Source organism: Dipodomys merriami, unplaced genomic scaffold, assembly GCF_024711535.1.
Source record: "Dipodomys merriami isolate MVZ:Mamm:240054 unplaced genomic scaffold, mDipMer1.0.p SCAF_25, whole genome shotgun sequence".
NCBI lineage: Eukaryota > Metazoa > Chordata > Mammalia > Rodentia > Heteromyidae > Dipodomys > Dipodomys merriami.
This window is the reverse complement of record NW_027203937.1, coordinates 19,450,748-19,473,676: the sequence shown is the minus strand read 5'-3', so window position 1 is coordinate 19,473,676 and position 22,929 is coordinate 19,450,748. Positions and strand designations below refer to the sequence as shown.

Genomic DNA, 22,929 nt, shown 5'->3' with positions numbered 1-22,929 from the left:
TCTGTTTATTAATAATGGCATTAGAAACAAAGTTCTCTGTGGGGGGTGTGCTTATTGCCTGATCACCATGTTTCACAGCTTTAGGCTCTCTTAACTAAGGAAGCAAGAAATGTTCATACTAATTTATGTACACACAAATATTTATATCTATCTATAGTCTATCTATGATGTATCTATCAGTTATCTACATCATATTCACCATCTAAGTCAAAGCAGTGAATTCTCCAAATAATTCATTAATATCTGAATTATTATAGCATATTCCAAGTGTATATTCTTCATTTTCCTAACATAATGCACTTTAGCCAAATTCATTTGCTATATTTGTAATACAATGAGATCCTTCTTGTTACATTTTGGGTTTCATCCGATAATCCCCTGGAATCTACATAATTTTTTTCAAATGTTCATGCATTACAACCAAATATTGTGTTGAAAACTGTTCAGGTTTTATCAAATGTGTAGTGTAAAGTATCGACCGTTGCAGTATCATAGATCATAACCTCATCGTTGAAAAATCTGCCTGCACTTCACATAGACAATAACCATCCTCTCCTCTCCCTAGGACTTACAGTGTTTTAGATCTACCATAATATAATCCTCTCCCTAGAATGTTTTTGTCAATGGAATGTTGTTTCATACATGTATTCTTTTCATAAATATCACAGTACATCTCTCTACCATAAGTCATCCAGAATCAGTTCCTTTGGTGTTCAAGGCCACTGACGTTAGCCCTAAGGAAGCCTCACTTTATGATGCTTATAACTTTAATAAATACTCTTGTATTTACTAATGACCTTAGAGAAATCATTACCTGAACCTTAACTTAGCTAATGATAAACACTGTCTACATCATTCACATGGTATAGCTTCACCAATAATAAAATGTGGTAGTTTGTATGAAGTTCCAAACGATGTGTTGATTTATGTTAATTTGAGGTGGGGCTAATATCTGATTAGTAAAAAAATAATGACAATAATGACAGTGAATATATTATCTTATTATAGATAAGGAATTCATTATCAAAGATTACATTCATGTGAATTGGGTCCCATCTTTCAGTCTGTTGAGATGAACATCATCTAATTTATACTCTGTTTAAATCATTGAAATATTCTAGATTTATAGATCGATCGATTGATCGATCGATCGATCGATCGATCGATAGATAGATAGATAGATAGATAGATAGATAGATAGATAGATAGAGATAACATACACTCTGGAACATGATAAATTATATAGGTCTCTAGATATTTACACATTGAAGCCAAAGGAGAATATGCATAGAAGTGATCACAAAACGCAATAGCTATATGTATATGAACATATAAAATAACATTTTATGAAATGAACTCCAAGTAAAGGAAACAAGAAGCTTTTTTAGTTGCCTTTGTTGTTTTTCTTGTTTTCTTTACATTTGGTCTTGTTTGTTAGTGTGTATCTTTGGGAGGGTAAGGTGAGGCACAGAAAAGGTGGAACAAAGGGTGAACACATTCAACAGTGGTACTCATCAGACACTATGTGGAAAACAAACTGTACATCTTGTGGATAGGAATAGGAGGGGAAAACTTGGGAGTGAGGGAAAAGGAGACATGGTTCAGAAAGAATTGAATTCATTTCCTGACTCATGTAACTGTAACCCCTCTGTATATCAGCTTTGCAATAACAAATATATATATATATATATATATATATATATATATATATATATATATACTGTTATATATATATATATATATAACATATATACATACATATATAAAAAAACAGTAAAAAAGAAAAGATCTCAGGGATAGTGCACAGGCCCTGAGTGAAAGCCCCACAGCCATCAAAAAAGAAAGAAAAGAGAGAAATAAAACAACAAACAATAAATGAAATCAGAAAAACTGTCATTGTCCTTTAATTGGTACAATGCTTAATGACTCACTGTGTTTGTCTTATGAGAAAAGATAGCTACCATAATATGGCATTAATACTAACATATAATATGCATGTTACATTCATTTCTTTTCTGATATTTGAAAAAATATATCTCCAGGGGCTACATCTACAAATTTCTGGATATATTATATTATATATTTACTTATACATTTACAAGTTCATCAAACAACTTGATGTGAATACTCCAAAAGGAATTTTTATCACATTTATTTTGTTTTTTATTTCAGTTAACACTGCCTTACCCTGATTCTGCAATACTTTTGCTATGAAAATTTGTATGGTAAGTTTTTGAGATTATTCCTCTTCTCTGCCATTGTTCTTTCTCACTTTCAGATGCTGCCATTCAATGCTGTTCACATGTAGTAGGCACCATCCTGAAATCAACTTTACACAAATGAATTGCAGTGTGTGTCATTGGAAACTTTCTTCCTGAAATCCTACACTTGTTAGGTTGAAAGAATTTTACATTCTATTTATGCAGGCACTGGGCAAGTAAATCTTATAGAATGAAGAATTAACTGTATTTTTTCATCTCCCTACTTCTAATCAGCTACCGCTTTTCTCTGCAATATTCTATACCATATCATTGCCTCATTTTCTTCAGCAATAAAAAGGAATTAGTGGTTAATAAATGCTCATGAAGTAGTTAATTTTATGTCAGATCACAGAATTCAGTGACAAAATAACGTTATGAATTCTGAATACAGCCATCATATGTATTCTGTAAATGCTTGCTAATATTAATATTAATATATCAGTCAACTTTATAATGTCATGATTTTTATGTAAATCTCATTTAATCATAACTTACTTGCTGACAAATATGTGGTTGCAGTTGTGCTTATATTAAATGATAATGGTCAATGTTTTACATTTGTCTCACTAATATAAATGAAAAACTTGTTTAAAATCTTCCTCCAGTTATCTTAATGCTTTCTGAGAATAAGCTATATCCTATTGCTCAAATTCAATCATTTCTTTCTAAAAACCATAACAACTCTCTCCCTGATCTGCTTAGTTCTGACACCATAAATGACTGGGTTGAGTGCAGGTGGGATGACAACATAAAAGTTGGCAAGAAGAATATGGATGTATTGAGGAACGTTTCTGCCAAAACGGTGGGTCATGAAGGAGAAAAACGCAGGTGTGTAGAAGGCCAGCATGACACAGACATGGGAGCCACAGGTGCTGAGGGACTTGAGTCGGGCATCCCTGGAAGGAAGGCGAAAGACCGCACGGAGAATCTGGACATAGGAGAGGACAATGGTGGTGAGACTCCACATTATGGTAGAGATGGCAATTAGACCATAGATGATGTTCATCTTGATGCTGGCACAAGCCAGACGGGCAAGGCCCATGTGCTCACAGTATGTGTGGGGGATGATCTGATGGCCACAGAATGGCAGTCTTAGGATGAGGGGAACGAAAGGCATGGTTAAAGATAAAGGTACCAGAAGGATGATCAGTGCTATGATGGACACCACCTTGTTGGTCAGCACCAGTGTGTAACGAAGAGGGTTACAGATGGCCACATAGCGATCATAAGCCATGGCCAAGAGCACAGCTGACTCCATGCCAGTACACAGGTGAATGAAGAACATCTGGATGAGGCAGCCTTCAAATGTGATTTCTCTCAGGTCAAACCAGAAGATGCCCAGCATTTTGGGGATGGTGGATGTGGACAGGCCCAGGTCAATCGATGATAGAATGGCCAGGAAGTAGAACATGGGCTGATGGAGACTGTGTTCAGACTGGATTACAAATAAAATTGTGATGTTTCCCAGAAGAGCCGTCAAGTACACGGCACAAAATGGAAAACCAATCCAGGTATGCACATGTTGTAGTCCTGGAATTCCCAGCAGAAGAAAAATGTGAGGATGAAATTCTGTGTTGTTACGAGACCCCATGCCTCAGTCACACCTTTGACATCTATACTTGTTCTTGGTCATGAATGTCATTCACCAACTGTGTCCAGCATTTCTTATGCAATGTTACTGATTTCCTGAGAATTACACAGAATCATTCTTCAGTATTCCTCTTAACCAGGCTTTTTATGACATAACTGTATGATCCTTTTGAAAACCTAAAGATGTCCTGTTTTGGTTTCATTTCAAACAAGTAGTCAGATTTACTATGCTTTTTCATTCATATCCAAACTATAATTAAATATACTTTTATCAATGATACCAGGTAAAAGCTGTTAATATCTAGATTCAATCATCTTTAACATATAGGTAAGCTTCTCAATCTTAGGAAACAAGCACCCCATAAGTGGCCTGAATTTCCTGAGGAGACTGAATTTACACAAAGTCTTCCTTAAATTTCCAAATCAAATGGAGGAAGCCAATAAGTCAATACCATCTAAATCTCATCAAAAATGACATAATTCCCTCAGAGATTGTTTGTCAAAGAGAAAGTAGCAAGACATTGTACATGTGATCGACATACCAAGGTTGACCTTAGCATTAGATTTTGCAATTCATTATTAGTAACAAAGAAGAAAGCAAATTGGTATTACTTTATAGTAATATTAGATATAGTCATCCAAGTTTGAGTCCCTGCTAACACTTAACGATTTAATTGTCTTAAATGATATTTTCATGAGGACCATATGGAAGGGTATTTTAATGCCTATAAAGTTTCATAACAATTCTATCAAAACAGCATTCTGTTGATTAAAGAATGTAAAATCTAATACGTATGCTCAGTCAAACCTTTATATTTGATGTACTATCATAAAATGATCTGACCTTAGATATTTGAATGACACTGGCTTTGGTTCATCAAAATTCATCTTTCATCATCTTCCACACAGGTAATCCTGTCTTTGCTCAGCATATGCACCTGCTCTACCTTTGAATTTTTATGCTCTAAGTCCCCCTCAGCTCTATCTCACATTTTTTGCCCACTCAGTTTTCTTTGTTTCATTTCTCTAATCAAGTCACATTAAGCTCTGAGTTCATCATGGCTTCTTTTTGCAGAATTATGAATTGTCTGACAATCTCTCATTTGTTGATTTTCCCACAAAGGTTTTTTATCACATATGTCTACATTAGTTCCTTGATTGGTACTGTCCTTTAATTAATATGTGAGATTTCTCTGCACAAAGCTCAGTCCGGAACCTCTGACATAATTTTCTTTTAATATCTCTAGTGAATTTTATATAGCATAATGTATTCAAGTTTCATCCTTGTATTCTCTTGTGGAAGCATTTTCACTTTAGGGCTGAATAACATTCTCTCTTTATAACTATTATATTATATTTATCTGTATACCTGTAATCAAACACTTAGGTCTCTTGGCTCTTACTGGTAGTGCTGCAGTGTTGACAGCGTTATTAATATTTATCAACAGCATACAATCCAGATTGTATTAGAATGTTCTAGTCCAGATTTCATTTTCAATTTTTATGGCTAAGTTCTCAGAAGAAGAATTGTTGTATCATGTGGTTCTATTTGTAAATTTTTATAGACTCTCCACACACCATTGATGTACAAGGACATCTATTTCTCCACATTTCTACCATTGTGTTCATTGGAGTTTACATTGATAATTCTCTGAACAAAAATGTAGTGGTTCTAATTAACTTGTAGAAGATAAGTGACACAAACCATTTCATGCAAGGTTGATTTTTTTCCATGGGTATGCTTTTGACAGAGGTATCTTGGCAAATGTTTAAAATCATAAATAGAGCTTTTAAAACATTAGCTAGACACTGCGTTGTGCTGTACAGACAAACTCTACACTGTACTACAAGATGAAATAGACACTATGAGAACTGATCTTGGAACCATAAAATGTTCAATTTCCACAATGCAAACCACAGGGGAAACCATAGGTAACAGAATAAGTGAAATAGAAAATAGAACTTCAGAAGTCGAGGATAAAAGATAAGCTAGAACAAAAAGTTGAAAGTATGGAAAAAACACTCAGAACCTACCAAAGAGAATTCCTCAAATTGGCAGACTCTGCTAAGAAATCAAATCTAGGCATAATTGGAATTGATGAGGGGGAAGAATTTAATAGTAAAGGTGTCTAGAACCTATTCAGTAAAATCATAGCTGAGAACTTCCCCACTCTTGAGAGAAAAATCTTACCTGCTCAACCAAAGCATATAGAACCCCCGTAGACTAGATCCAAGAAGAAACAATTCTAGACACATCATAGTAAAAACATTAGACATGAATAGCAAGGAACCGATTTTAAATGCTGCAAAATTAAAGAAGTAGCCATATTACAATGGAAAGAAAATCAGAATTACTTCAGACTCCTCCACACAAACCTTCAATGCAAGGAGATCCTGGAATGGTATAACCCAAGCACTGAGAATCAACAACTGCCAACTCAGACTGATTTACCCAGTGAAGTTATCATTTACATTGGATGGTGAACCGAAAACCTTCCATGACAAACAAAAATGAAAGGAATTCATGATCACTAAACCAGCATTACAATGACTGTAAAGGGAGGACACAATCTGAAGAAAACAGTCAAAATCAAAGAAATACACCAGACAGAAATCACTAGAAGATCAATTTATTAAACATAGGGAAGAGGGGGGAAAAACAAAACACAGGTAATCAAGGAAATGTCTATATAATAATCCTCATTATTAATGGACTCAATTCTCTAATCAAAAGAAGAAAAATAGCATATTGAATAAAAAATAAGATCTATCCCATGTTTGCATTGTTTTGAGTTACTTTTTAATTGATTAAAACTTCCACTAATTATGTATTTTAATATATTGCCTCTATGTCACATATATTGAATAAATAAACGATTTTAATCTCTGATCTTAGATAAAGGAATTCAGATACAGACATTTGCACAAAATAACATACCTCTAAACCTAAAGAATTGTCAAGAACATCATAAAGGCCATCAAGCTAACTTAATAAAAAAATAGCCCTATAGAAGGAGAAGAAGAAAAAGAAAAAGAGGAGGAGGAGGAGAATGAGGAGGAGGAGAAGGAGGAGAAGGAAGAGGAGGAGGAGGAGAACAGAGTCCCAAGCATATAGAGTCTTTCCTCTACGAGCCCAAAAATATTAGATAGAATTATATGATGTTTGATTGCACAAGCACGTAATACTATTTATTTGGAAGTCAGTTAAAGGGTTGCAATTTGCAACCCAGTACAGGCCAAAAGAAATTGAGAATAGCTAGAGAGATGATAGATAGATAGATAGATAGGTAGATAGATAGATAGATAGATAGATAGATAGATAGATAGATAGATAGATAGATAGATAGATAGAGACAGACAGACAGACAGACAGACAGACAGACAGACAGACAGACAGACAGATAGACAGACAGACAGACATTTCTTAACCCTGACTTTATATGTGATCTCTCTTTAGTCATCCTCCAAAATAAAAATATTAACAGTGATTTCATCTTATAACATGATTCTCACATGGTTTGTCATGGTCTAGCCTGTCATTCATTTCCTATAGGAAAGCTTTTGCTTCGTTATTGCTACATATCCCATGTACTTAAAATCATATAAAAAATCTAATGCATGTGTGGGGTTGGAGATATGGGAAGAATGATGAGTGAATTAACACTGGTCAAGATGCATTGTGCTCATAAACTGCCATGTTGAATTTAAATCCCTTTATGCAACTACTTAATGATAAGATAGATACATATATTACAGTAAAAACTCTATCTACAAAGCAGCTCACAAAGTTCACATGAATGACATGATTTTGGCTGTGACATAAAGTAGCAGCAATAATAGGCTAAAGTGACAGAAGCGCACTCTTGGAAAGAGTGAGAAAAACAGAGAAATGAGATGAGAAAGAAATTTTCTCTCTTTTAGAGGCTCTATCACTTTAGAGATTCTTGGGATCCTATTTATTTTCTAATTTTAAAGCTAGGGATTTACAGCTAGTGTGGAAACACTGGTTCCCTGGTGATCTGGGGATGGAATATTTTAATTTTCACCCAATTCATTGAAGAATAGTAGAGTGATCAAGCTAAGCTAAGTGATCAGATTAGGCTTACTAGACTCTGAAGAAGACAAGGACAGCATAACATTTGACAGGTAAACAGAGGTAAAAGTTTGTATCCCCAAACACCAAGGATATAGGGCTTTCTTTGACTATAAAGTTTCCAGAACCACCTTCAGACATCTCAATGCAAGAAGACAGTTTTAGACTTAGTATAGTTTCCATTTAAATGATACTTCTGTTTCTTTTAAGAGGACAGAATTGAAAATAATGATAAAATTAATAAATAGAACCCAGAAACACAGAAATAGGAAGAGGAGGTTGAATACAGTGTAACAAGTGTGTACATGAGGTAAGATAGATAAAAGTGATAGCGTAAAATGTCCTGTAGCACATTAGAATAATTTTGGTAACAGTTTATGATATATTTCAAAAGAGCAATTGTAGAGATTTTGGATGTGTGCATCACAAAGAAATGATAAATGTTTAAAGTGATAGGTATATCTATTACCATGATCTAATCATTACATATTTTATACATAAATTAATGCATTACAGGTTTCCAAGTATTCTTAATTAATGTTTATTAAAATTAAAGATATTGATTAAAATAATATAAAGAAACAGCAAATTGTCAAAATAGAAGTAACTAAGAAAGACTTAGAGAGAACAGAGAAAGATACAAAGGTAATTGCATGTATATGAATATATATATATAAACAATTTTCCCAAATGTTTAATGATATGATTTACTAATGACATTTTTTATCAAAATATACACCTAAGTCTGGATGGATTGTTACTTTGTTACACTCTTACCTAAGCAAAGCCCCAATATTCACTTAGCTTTCCTGTTTACTCCTCTGGCATCTTAATCTTTTCACCTAAACCTCAGTAAAATGGCCACAATAAAATGGTACCTACATGACATCTTTCAAGTCCATAAGCCAGACTTACCAGCAAAATTGTCTAGATGTGCTAGAAAAAAATCTACCTTTTCATTCATTCTGACAGATGTGCAAGATTTATACTGTTAATTACTGCTCTTAAAATGGAGTATACCAAAATAGGTGCTCTCTGGGGAACAGAAACTCTCAGAGGCACTGAGATAGTTATGTCCTAAACATAAACTGTACTGATATTGGTGATGGGGATAAAGGTCCCAGTTCTTGGTAAAATAGTTAGTGGTAAAATAGCTAATGATATACTGGCTTATCACGAAGCACGGGAGTCTGTCCTACAATTCATTCTCTTTAGATATTTCTTATTAAACCAATATTGCTTTTTTCACTTCTTTTGATCCATACCTGGTCCAGATCCAAGATGATTTCATATGTACTTCCCCCCATGCACCCATTCTCTCCAGTTTATTGATCACCAAGGTTACTTGCCTTTCTGTTACCAGATCAAATTCTCCACTTTCTCTATCCTACCCCTGTCCTAAATAAAATTCAACAGAAATAGAATCATGAAAAAAGTTGAAGCCTGGCAACTTACCATTATTTCATGGAGTCACAACACAATTGAAGCTGAATGCATGTTATAGCAAAGGCCAGTTGGTTTACTCACAAATCCCCACTTCTTTCTGGTTCTAGCAATGAACTGGAGATTTTTAATTACTTGGAGACAGAAGTCTAGAGCTAGAAGTACAAGGCACTGAGAAATAAACAAACGGACAGCTTGAGACCATGTGTATGGGTTTGAATGGCATCTCCTCCATGGAAGAGGTATAGGAATTAGGACACAAGAGTCAAATTGAATCTATTTTATCATCTAAAACTTAGTATACTTCACAGTGCAAACCATAGTCATAAAAACGTATTATATGTATTCAAAATTAAGATATGTAGCACTCTGGAAACTTTCATGATTCAGAGTATGAAATTCACGAATGTTGTGAATAATCAGAACAATATATAAAATATATGCTATATAATAATAGGAACTATTTTATAAACACTCATACAAAAGGAATTTTCCTTGGAGTTGTCTCCTAAGTTTTGGTGGGCCTAGATGGGACATACTATTCCATACAAAGCTTTATTGAAAGTGGAGAATAAACTTCTTCACTCAAATAGGTAAGCTGAGCTTTGTAATCATTCCTACTCTTGCTTCCTTCCCCATCATCAATTTAACTTAACCCAAACTTTAGAGATTCAATGCCAGGAGAAAAGCTTCCATAGTAACTTGATGCACAATGTCTTTGGTCTACATCGATAGTAACATCACATCTCACATGAGTCTGTGACATTTTGTTCTGTTTTAACTCTATTAGTCCTGTGGAACGTTGCTTTGCAATAGACATCTTTTGTTATTTCAACAAGTTAAGATGCTGTTATCCTGTAAAATGTAACTTGTTTCTCTCACTTTGTAAGGTGTTAACTACAAAGTAGTCATTTGATAAATATTTCCATTATCTATAACTATTTATCTATAACTCCATAGGGTTAATGAGAGTTGTTCAGTCACTTGAAAAATGCTAAAATGTTCCCATGATTAAATCAGTGCTAAGTGATCTGAGGAGGATGACTGGTGAGAAAAACATCATTTGATGTATGCTTTGTTTATTAAAAGTACATTCCATTAGCTGGATACTGGTGGCTCGTGCCTGTAATCATAGTGACTCAGGAGGCTGAGATGTCGGGACTGAGGTTCAAAACCAGCCAGGAAAGTCCATGAGATGCTTATCTCCAATGAACCTGAAAACCGGAAGTGGTGCTGTGGCTCTATGTGGTAGAGAGCTAGCCTTGAACAGAAAAAGCTTAGGACAGAGCCCAGGCCCGAATTTCAATCCACAGGGCTGACAAAAACAAAAACAAACACATTCCATCACTATGGCTTATGACTGGTTAAGTCTTCCAGGTCAACTTGGTTCCAGTGGATGTGGACTTGGATCAGCATGCTGAGGAAGCGCTTGTTACAAGCTCTTTCTTTCCTAGATCTAGTGTTTTCCTTGAATTAAGGCCCACTGTGGAGGTTGTGTTCCACCTCCATGGGGATAGATTGTTGTCATAGCTTTCTTTGGAATTTTTCTTCATTAGCAAGGTTTGCATGCCCTCAATTTCTTTCCTTCTATCAACATGAACTTGTGAATATTTATTTCAGACTCTAATATATAATCCAGTACTGTTTTAGGTTGACAAAATTTCCAGCTTTGGCTATTGCAAAATCTTCCAGTTGAATCCTGTGTCTGTTAGACATACGTGTGTCATTAGATGCTCTAATTTGTGGTGTGAAGAAGGGGTTGTTTCCTTACTTTCTGCTAAACTAACACGTTTCACTCTCTCTCTTATCTGCCTGGGCTTGATACCATAAATGATGGGATTCAGTGACGGTAGAATAACCAAATAGAGGTTGGCAACAAGAATGTGGATGTAGTGGGGGATGCTGTGTCAGAACCCGTGCGTGTGGAAGGAGAAGACCCATGGGATATAGAAAACACAGAGGTTGGAAGCATGGGAGCTGCATGTGCTTGGGGCTTTAGTTCATGCATCCTGCAACAGAAGGTGGAAGACAGCACAAAGAATGTACACATATGAGATCCCAATAAGGACCAGGTCCAGAAGAAAGAGGGAGTCCACAAACAGCCCATAGGCCGCAGTGACATGGATGTTTCCACAGGACAACCTAGCAATGCCCATGTGCTCGCAGCAGGAATGGGCTATGACACAAGACTGACAAAAGGGTGGCAGATGAGATAACTTATGGGGCAGATGAACAAGGCTGGACGAATCACAATGCAAAGGCTGATTCTCAACAGTACCCAGGATATCAAGATGGTGGTGTAATGGATGGCCACATAATGGTCAAAGGTCATGGTCACCAGGACCTCAGCCTCCATGCCAGTGAAGACGTGGATTAGAAACATCTGATCCAGATAGGCCCCAAAGTCTACCTCATGAGCATCAAACCAGAAGATGCCCAGAATGTGGGGTACAGAGGTGGTAGATCAACTGTTTAGAGGATATACAAAAAGTAAAACATGGGGTCTTGAAGAGACTTCTCTGTCTTGATGACTATCAGAATGGTAGCATTGCCAATTAAAGTCACAAGGCAAATAGAGCATAAAGGAAGAGAGATCCAGGCATGGACCCCTTCCAGGGCTGGGATTCCAACCAGGAAAAAAGTAGCTGGGTGGAAAACGTTCTTGTGTGGTAGACCATCCTGTGCTAGGGAGAAGGAAGAGGTGAAGTCTTATGCCAGCTGGTGTAAAAAAGGAAAGATTGAGAATCAGAGAAAGGCAGGAAGAGAACAAGAGTGGGGGACTAATCATAGGAGGGAATGATTGATACACCAATTGCTATGTCTCTGTGTGAGCATAAAGTTAAAGTAACTGTGTTAGAGATGTTCATATGTTGAATTATTTCCTTAAACATTTCAATAGTACAGAGATTGCCAGATTCAACCTTTTCATTTTGCATAGTGATGAGACTTAATTTTGAACCTGGACTTTCTGCAAATTAAAAGCAGATTTGGAATAATAAGATATTTCCATTCCTTTTGGAAGATAATGGGACAGATGTCAACTCTGGAGCAAGGTATCTAGTGAGAGATTTTGTAAATGCAATACTTCATTTTATATATAGTAAATATGCTGCAGAGGAGATACAAATGCTTTCATGCAATGCATGGTAAAAAAAAATCAAATGAAAAATCAAAGCTCTAGACACTTCCATACCCAAATTCTAAATATTTCTCCCTCTATATTGTGGACTGACAAAGATAACATTTATAAAAACTGTGACAAGATTCCAATTGCTTCTTAGGAGCACTGAATTGGCTGTAACCAATATAGTCAGACAAATGCTGGTTACTTGAGCTTGTCTATGAGTAAAAATAGCCATGGTTTGTTACATGCAGACTGAAGGAAGGAACGCTTGGAATAGAGACCAGGATTCCTGTCTAATGACATTTTCACACATCTGCTCTTTAGTGATACTATATCAGTTACTCTCACAGCATCTGTTAATTTCACCTGTCTTAATTTTAGTACTGTTATAAATACAACACTTACTTAGACACATATCCTAAGTTCAGGGAAAATAAAAATATGATTAGATGTCTGATAGTGTCACATGGTTTTGGTAAGAAAAATAACGTTTTTATTTCTCCTAGCTGAAAGTGCTTCAATGAAGGAATTGATTTTGGCAATAATCTGAAGGAAAAGAGTAAGATCATTAAATAATGTCTTCAAAATTATCTTTCTGAGTAGCATCTGGAAGCCACAGTTATGTGATATATACAGATATATATATATATATATTTTTATATATATATATATATTAACCACATTAATTTTATAACACCAAAGGGATACTTTTAAGATTTCATCCTGCCTTAGTCTCAACTTTGCATAGAGCTCTGGGATTAACTCCTCAAGGGGATCTCCATAAACTCCTAGATCCTGATTTAAAAAAAATCAGAGTATCATCAATGAAAACTAAGGTGTATCTAAACAAACATGAGAGGTGTTGAATTTTTCAAAAGAGTGATTAGATACGCTTGGTAGTATCAATTGCCTTTATTATTATTTCATATGAGTAAAAATTTATCTGATATTTATGCTGTAGAATTATGAGAGCATGTACATTTTATAACTCTTGTATAATGAGTTACAATACTACTTTTTATTTGTACTGCTTATATGTATTTATACTAACATGTCTTGTATTATGATTAAAAATTTTAAATTTAACTAAAAACTAATATGATTTTAGTATTAAAAATCTGATGACTAAGAAATTAATTAAATAAAACAAAACCTAACATCAAAACCATATGACTAGTATTAGTATTTTCTTTTTATTTTTTCTATATTCAAAATAAAAAGATATTTAAAATACGCCTTATTTTATTTTTGGAAACATACATATAGTATTTTTAAGAAATGATGGTTCTGGGGCTGGGAAGGTGGCTCAGTGGTAGAGTGCTTGCCTTGCATGCCTGAGGCCCTGGGTTCGATTCCTCAGCACCACATAAGCAAAAAGAAAAAAGCCGGGAGTGGCGCTGTGGCTCAAGTGGTAGAGCGCTAGCCTTGAGCTGAAGAGCTGAGGGACAGCGCCCAGAGCCAGAGTTCAGGCCCCACGACTGGACCAAAAAAAAAAAAAAAAAAAAAAAAAAAGAAATGATGGTTCTGAGACTCACACATGCCTACTGAGAGACAGGCTCCAGAGACCATTAAGGAAAAATTACTCTCCTTTTTTCTTCTTGGTTTATTTTGTTCAATTTTAATTTATTTTGTTCAATTAAATTTAAAGAGATAGAAGCTAAGTTCTGATCTCAAATCTCCAATTCCCACAGTTCATTTCCCTGATCCTAGGGGAAAGCGATCTGCACTCCCTGCTCACGGAGTTTTGGGTAACTAGCTATGTGTTCATTTGAAAAGCAATAAGTTATGAGAGAGAAGCCACATTAATGCTATTCTAGATCCAAAGAGAATGCAAAATGAGGTAAGATGTGCTTATAATTTTCACTAGGTCAGGAGCTAGATAGATAACAGTCAGATCAAAGGTTCCAGGACTGAGAGCAGTTCAGCTCTGAAAAACATCTGTGACATTTCTTGGGACTACTCACTCCTGTTAGGTTTGTAGCTCCTGTGAAGGATCCACAGATCTTACAAACAATGGCATCTCTCTCTTGTTATTGGCTGGGACTGAGCGGAAACTGTTCTCAAGAATGAATCTGTGGGTGACTTTGCTTTGTACTTCATCAGGTGAGAAGATTGATGCAGGGGAGGATGGAGTAAGAGTTATCAGTGCATGTGCTGAGCAGGCCTTATCAATCTGTAACGCTTTATCCTATTCAGAGCAAGCAGGCTGACATGCAGATTATCATTTAACAATTATATCATCCTATAGGCATACATCTCTTAAGATGTAATATAAACACTATAATATCATCCTTACTTGGATTCAAGTTCCTGATTTATTCCTAGGCAAATTTACTGTAACAACCTTTATCTGCATCATAGACAAAATTCACAATCCAATCCCTAATCTACATCAAGGACAAAATCAGGTAATACTGTCAATGTGTGTCTAATACATGCTCAATGCATGCTATTTTATATTATTTTAGGTTTACAGAAATATGGAGAGCCTAGAGCTGGAGGCTCATGCCTGTAATCCTAGCTACTCAGGAGGCTGACATCTCAGAATCAATTTGCAAAACCAGCTGAAACAGGAAAATCCATGAGGTTCTTATCTTCAATTAACCAGCAAAAAGGCAGAACTGGACCTTTTGCAAGTGATAGAGTGCCAATCTTGAGCACAAAAGTTCAAAGACAAGAGGAAAAGGGAAAAAAGAGGGAGAAGGAGGGCAAATATGATCAAAATATTTTATGTATTGTGTATTTTATGCATTTATGTATTTTATGTATTTGCTGAAATTGAGGAGGAAAGGGAGAGGGTGAGAGATTGATAGAGAGGTGAGTCCAACTAACGTGTGTTGCTTGCATACATGGGCATGTCAAAATGCAGGCCCCTGGACAAATAATTGATGGTAATAAAAAGTATGAGGAGAAAATACGCACTAAAGGATATAATATTTAGACCAGAAACATTATAGATCATTTCTTCTTTTTCTTCTCCAATTTTTTCTTTCCATCCTTCCCTCACAGTTTCCCCATCATATTGTCAGAAAAGAAATAAACGGTAATAGAATTCAATTCAATTTTGTGGGGACATATTGCATGAATATATTTCAAAACTTAATACTATAAAATGGAATCTATCAGTGGAATATTAGATTGGAGGATTTGTAGATGACATATTTATACTGATGTATTTGTGATTTGAGATTAGATATATTATGAAAATCATCTATGATGATTCATAATGTATAATGAAAATTATTGACTAGTAAAATAGACCCCTTTCTCTGTTTCTTTTTCTTTTCTTTCTCTTCCATCTATTTGCTATTATAACATGCAGTTATATGGTTAAGAAATCATTTCTATCTTGTCAGAATGTACAATATAGTAAAGTATAAAGTAGAATAAGACAAGAGACAAATGGGTAAGTGCATACACCATACGGATATCAGGAGGATGTCAGTGACAGCTCAAGGACCTAGGAAAACAACTCCAAATTGTGACTTCCCCTTTCTTTGTAAGATTTAATACTATCTTACAAAGAAAGGGGAAGTCACAGTTTGAGTTGATAAGGTCTTCAGTCCCAGTAAAAAAATAATTACATATTTTAAGTGTGACTAAATCCATGAAGAGAGACCCAGGTATATTGGTTTCCTACAATGAGAAATAGACCAATTTTCCATGAGATGGATTTAGAAAAATATATTGAAAGTTGTTAGAAAAACTGTTCACGATTTTGTAGGACATGGAACGCTATATTCTATTTCTAACGTGTTGGTTTATATTTTTAGTTATGATTGAATTATTTATTTACTTTAAACATTACGGGTAAGTCATGAATATTGAATACATTAAATACATTGTCACCATTAAACAATCAAACCATTGTTGTATAATTAAATGGCACTCAGTCTACACTCTTGTCCATATCCACTTATTGTAGATTGACCCTACATTAAGCATATATTGGTTTAAATTTTTTATTTCTTTGTTAACATCTTAGTATAAATATACTTATATTATGTATATGCATATGTATAGTTAATTTTTGTTGTTACAATAATTATGGAAAATCAAAATAACTTATTTTTAAGTTACTGTCTCTAGTATCAATTTATAGAAATATACCTTCTTTGTTTTACACATAAATGCATTATAATATACATACCAGAAATACTTAACAATTACTTTACTAGTGTATATTTTGAACGATTCACTTGTATGAAATTACAAACACTTATCAATTGCTGAACATACTTATAAATCTTGTGCATATTTTCTTGTGATTAGGCAAAACTTAGATAGTATATCAAGCAGTTCAATGCTTTTTCCATAAATATCATTTTACTAGTATCATTTAGCATATAATTACCTCTTAAAGTTATGTCATTGAAACATTTTCATCTTAATTTCCTGAGTGCAAAAAAGATAGTCTTTTTCTGAAAACTATTTATTATTTATTTTCAATTCATTATAAAATTTGCCTCCACATAATCTGTCAGCTTATATTCTACTGGAAAAAGTATAAATATATATTTATATTTTAAAGAGAAAGCGAGTGGAGAGAAGCTTAAGCTGCATGAGAAACAGAATGATTCAAAAAGGACCATGAGTAAAATTAACATGGTATTAGGTTCATTTTAGGCCAAAAGAAAGGGAGAAAAAAAATTGTAAAAATCTGTTGTTTTAGGGAGTGTATAGGTCTTAGCATGGTACAGCATGTCTGTAATCTCAGCTACTCCAGGAAGAGAGGAGAAGGATCAAAAAACAGTTGAAAGTCAGCTGGAACAGAAAAGTTCATGAGTCTCTATCTCAACAAAAGTTTGTTTGTTTGCATACCTGTTGTTATAGCTTTACAATGAGGTATAAGTAGGAACATCACAATTGCAGTTGGTGAAGGGCAAAAGTTATGAATGAAGCAATAAAGGGCTGGATGGTAGCGAGAGTGCAGAGTATGTTTAAGGCCCTGAGTTCAAGTTCTAGTATTATTTTTTTAAAAAGAAACAGATGGGAGGAATACCTAAACCTAATTATAGAACAGCATAAGATTGATTGAGTCCAGTTATGTTAATTTTCCTACTCAAGCAAGTGATCATTGTTGACTTAGTGCTTTTGTGGAAAGATTTTTTCAAAAGAACACAACTAAGATATAAAACAACGACTTCATGGATCTTTAAATGGGGCTTCTAATCATGACTTGTAATCAAATTAATGGTGAGATTTATTTTTAATGTTCTATATAGAATATTACCCATCTTTTCTATGTAAACCAATGTATGTAGTCTGTCTCAATTTGTCACTGTAATCAAGAGGGTATGGAATCAGTCTGTTCTAGAAACTAGCTCTATGACTCACCAGATGTTAAACCTGATGTAAATTATGTAAGTTTTACTTACCAAAAATAAGGCAAAAAATTGTATCTGCTAACACATGAAATTTTTTCAGGAAAACCGTAAGTCCATTATACATCAGTAACAAATTTATAAATGTTAGATGTTGTGTATCATAATTTGGCAATAATCTGGTTTCACACTATTCTTAAACTGTCCAACATATAGCATGATTTAGAATTAATATTCATTCAATTATCCAAAAGTCTATTGGCAAATGTATCCAGGTGTTACTATACCCCAAAATATCCATGCCCCAGGATCCTGAAGGTCAGAAAAAAAGTAAGAAAACCCTTTCAATATAAAACTATCACCAGAGATTAAAAGGATAAAAAGCAGTACATCTTTACAGTCCAGTATTAAAGTCCAGTCTACTATACATATCCCAACCCTGAATTCATTGGTAACTGAGTGGATATTCTAATTATTTATCTCAGGATTCCATAATATATGACTATGTATAATAGTAAAGAGAGTGTGTCAGGATAGTGTCCATTGTGTTTCAAAAAAGAAAAAACAAATCAGTGGACACAATCAGGAAACTGCTCTTAGCGTAGTTAAAAACCAAAACCAAATGGTACAGGCAAACAGCATTATGAAGCTGTTTTGAGCATCACATAGTGCCAAAGAAGAATACAATGAAAACATAACAAGTATAAGACAAGACTCAGATGAAATAGCTTCCCAGTAGAATGAACTTAACAAAGAGCAAGATGTTTGCTTAGATCATTGATAGGAAATGATGGCAGTTCACAGTACAGGTTATAATCTAATTACTGTTACCTGTATACTCAGGTAAGGAATAAATGCAAGTAAGTTCCATGACCAGTAAACGGCCATTAATACCACCATGTGTTGATAACTTCCTAACACACTGCCCTCATACCACTGTTTCATTAGTGAACGAAACATTCTTAACAAATTTTCTCCTCATCATATAAGTGACACATTCTCCTATGTAGGACTCTCTCTCTCTCTCTCTCTCTCTCTCTCTCTCTCTCTCTCTCTCTCTCTCTCTCTCTCTCTCTCTCTCTCTTGCTCATCATGGGGCTTGAACTCTGGGCCTAGGTGCTATGCCTGAGCTCTTCAGCTCAAGGCTAGCACTCTACTCTACCACTTGAGCCACAGTGCCACTTCAGGCTTTTTCTGTTTATGTGGCACTGAGGAATCGAACCCAGGGCTTCATGCATGCACGGCAAGCACTCTATCACTAAGCCACATTCCCAGCCCCTGTGCAGGATTCTTAAAATTCAAAGTCATGCAGACATTGTCACTTCCCACTTCCCAGCTACAATAGAAGGAATCAGCTCTGATCATTCCTTCTGCCTTTCTCCTACGCTTTCAAGTGCACTGTTCTTACCTCACCATCACATAATTCTTACACAATCTTTAAATTTCAAAGCTGTTCATTTTCTTCTCAATGGAAGTTTGTCATTTGAGGAGGGATTTTTTTCCATTAAATATTTTATGCATTTAGAATCTATACAGAAAGAAAGAAAGAAAGAAAGAAAGAAAGAAAGAAAGAAAGAAAGAAAGAAAGAAAGAAAGAAAGAAAGAAAGAAAGAAAGGAAGGAAGGAAGGAAGGAAGGAAGGAAGGAAGGAAGGAAGGAAGGAAGGAAGGAAGGAAGAAAGAAAGAAAGAAAGAAAGAAAGAAAGAAAGAAAGAAAGACATTTCAAATTCATATAACAGGGGAATGTACATACAGTGGTAAGTTTATGAAGAATCATTTGTAACTGGATTAAGAGAGTGATAGAATTGAATGTAGTCACCACAGAAAAGGAAATGTTTCTTACAGCTTCCAGTGCAAACACTTCTTTATGACTATTTAAGAAGAGACTATTCCAAGGCATAGGAATTCTGTTTTTATGCCTGACTCTGTTATTTAATGTAATGATTTGTATTAATAGACATGGTAATTATTCAATCACTACAGTTTCCTGAATTGCCTTTCTTGACTCATTAGGAACTTTCAAATTGGTCAATTCTCTTTGGTTTGCTTTAAAGGAAACATCCATGAAGAAGAAGTTAAAACACCTGGCCCTTGTTATGTCAGCCTACAACAGGACCAACATCCATCCATCAACCTTCATTCTCATTGGCATTCCTGGGCTAGAGGATGCCCATATCTGGATCTCCATCCCCTTTTGTATGGTCTACATTCTGGCCCTTCTGGGAAACTGTTCACTTTTGTTCACCATCAAGACAGACCCCAGCCTCCATCAACCAATGTACCTCTTCCTCTGCATGCTGGCTGTGGCTGACCTTGTGGTGTGTACTACAGCGGTTCCCAAAATTCTCAGCCTTTTCTGGTTCCATGATGGAGAGATTGGATTTGAAGCCTGCCTCACACAAGTTTTTCTGATTCATTCCTGCTCTACCATGGAGTCTGGCTTCATCCTGGCCATGGCATTTGATCGTTATGTAGCCATTTGTAATCCGCTAAGACACTCAACTATTCTGACACGCACTGTCACTGGGGAGATGGGCCTGGGTATAGTACTGAGGGGCTTAGCACTGCTCACTCCTCACCCTTTCCTGCTATGCTGGCTTCCCTACTGCAAAACCAACATAATTTCCCATGCCTACTGTGAGTTTATGGCTCTCATCAAGCTCGCCTGTGCTGAGACCAGAATCCGCAGAGTGTATAGCCTTATCGTTGCCTTCCTTACTGGGGGTGTGGACTTCATCTTGATCATTTGTTCTTATGTCCTCATCCTACGCACTGTCTTCCACCTCCCATCTAAAGATGCCAGACTCAAATCTTTGGGCACCTGTGGCTCCCATGTGTGTGTGATCTTAGTGTTCTATACTCCAGCCTTCTTCTCTTTCCTCACTCACAGATTTGGACATCAAGTGGCTCCTTGTGTACACATATTGGTAGCCAATATTTATCTTCTTGTTCCACCCATGGTGAACCCCATTATTTATGGGGTGAAGACCAAGAAGATACGAGACAGGTTCCTGAAACTGTTCAGGTCTTTGGAGGCCCACAATTGAGTTGATTTTGTGGCTGTGTCATATCAGAGTCCAAACTGTATTATCTTCTTTGTGATGTGTGCTCCTTCATTCTTGCCATATTTTAATGATGACATGGTTAGAGTTTTTGTGAGAGCTAAATTATCCAGACAATTGCATGATTAAATCAAATGTGACTCTTAAATTACATATGCACTTTCATGAATGTTTCCCCAGGGATTTCTCTAAATTTGAATGTCATTATTCTCTCCCAACTCATGATCTAAATTTAATTGCTATAATTGACATTCAGTGTATATAAACATTTGATTGTCATAAATGTCTGAATGTCATCACTACAGAAAGTATGAGTTTGATCATATCGGGAAATCAGGTCTATACCGTAGTGAAATGCTGTGAGAAAATCTCTTCTGAACTTATTTTTCTTAGATCATTTTTTTTATTTTTTATTGTGAAAATACTGTACAGAGGGGTTACAATTACATGGGCAAGATAATGAGTATATTTCTTATCAAGCATTGTAGCCTCCTCCTTTGTTTCCCCTTCCCATCCCTTCCCAGCCTCCCCCCACCCCCCTCACAATCCTCCCCCCCCCACCAAAGTTGTAAAGTTCGTTTTCGGCATGACAACTTGTACTTCTCATTGTTGCAACGGGGCCGCCTGTATCCTTATTTAAACGACTTGTTTTTCCCCTTCCCCTCCACAAATTATACCGACATCAAATACAGTGAAAGCAGGGGTTATACTGTGGGGGAGGACATACAAAGCAACAAAGAAATAATCTTATAAATGCGTTACAAACAAATGCATGAAAGAAAAAAAACATTTAAATACATATCTTAGGGTTCATTTTCCCTAACATCACCTTATCTGACCTTTTTTGCTTGACTCATACATATACTAGATATTGCAAATAAAGGAAACCATGGGACCTATGTTTCTTTGGGCCTGGCTTACTTCACTTAATATAATTTTTTCTAAGTCTTTCCATTTCCTAACAAATGGGGCAATGTCAGTCTTTCTGATGGAGGCATAGAATTCCATTGTGTATATATGCCACATTTTCTTGATCCATTCATCCACTGAGGGGCATCTGGGTTGGTTCCATATCTTAGCTATGATAAATAATGCTGCAATAAACATAATTGTGCTGGTAGCTTTAGTGTGGTCTTGTTTGTGAACATTTGGGTAAATGCCCAAAAGTGGGATTGCTGGGTCATAGGAGAGCTCTATGTGAAGTCTTTTGAGGAACCTCCATACTACTTTCCAAAGTGGTTGAACAAGTTTACATTCCCACCAACAATGCAGTAGGGTTCCCAGACAAGCAGAAACAATCAGATAAGTTGATGTTAGGCAAAATGAACCCCAGGATAAGGACTCAAATGTTTTTTCTTTCCTGCTATTGTTTCTAACATATTTATAAGATTTTTTTGTTGCTTTGTATGTCCTTCCCCCACGGTATAACCCTGTTTTCACTGTATTTGATGTTGGTATAATTTGTAGAAGGGAAGGGAAAAAACAAATTGTTTAAATAGGGATACAGGTGGACCTATTGCAACAATGAGATGTATAAGATGTTTTGTCAAAAAACGAACTTTACAACTCTGGGGCAGGGGGACAAGCATGGGGGGGAGAAGATGGGAAGGGATGGGAAGGGAAAACAAAGGAGGAGGCAACAATGCTTGATAAGAAATGTACTCATTACCTTGCTCATGTAATTGTAACCCCTCTGTAGGGTATTTTCACAATTAAAAAAAATTGTGTACTTAATGCTCTACCTTGTGTAATGTCTCTTTTATTTTGTATTTATTATATATGTATATCGTAATATGCACATGCAAATCTATACCATAATCATTTTATTGAACTTTATTTCCAATGGTTTTAATGTAATATATATAAACTATAACTATACAATAACAGAATATATAATTATGTACTGCTAACTGACATCTCTAGGAAAAAATAGGCAATAATGAAGTGAAAGTAGAAGTTTGAATCACCCTACTTGTAGTGACTAACAATCCATTAGAGATAATTCATCAGAAAGATGGTGGACATGAATATCA

The 22,929-nt window shown here is 35.5% G+C and overlaps 2 protein-coding genes and 1 pseudogene across 2 annotated transcripts; 1 reads left to right on the top strand and 2 right to left on the bottom strand.

The window, feature by feature from the left end:
• Positions 1–2,916: 2,916 nt before the first annotated feature.
• Positions 2,917–3,852, bottom strand: LOC138836209 (olfactory receptor 52E1-like). Its single transcript, XM_070034705.1, has one exon. It carries the CDS (start codon positions 3,850–3,852, stop codon positions 2,917–2,919), a length of 936 nt encoding a protein of 311 aa, XP_069890806.1.
• A 7,208-nt stretch (positions 3,853–11,060) lies between these two features.
• On the bottom strand, positions 11,061–18,706 carry LOC138836578 (olfactory receptor 52J3-like; annotated as a pseudogene).
• Positions 18,707–19,897: 1,191 nt separating this feature from the next.
• On the top strand, positions 19,898–20,881 carry LOC138836577 (olfactory receptor 52K2-like). The gene has a single exon (XM_070035355.1). It carries the CDS (start codon positions 19,898–19,900, stop codon positions 20,879–20,881), a length of 984 nt encoding a protein of 327 aa, XP_069891456.1.
• The last annotated feature ends 2,048 nt before the right edge of the window (positions 20,882–22,929 follow it).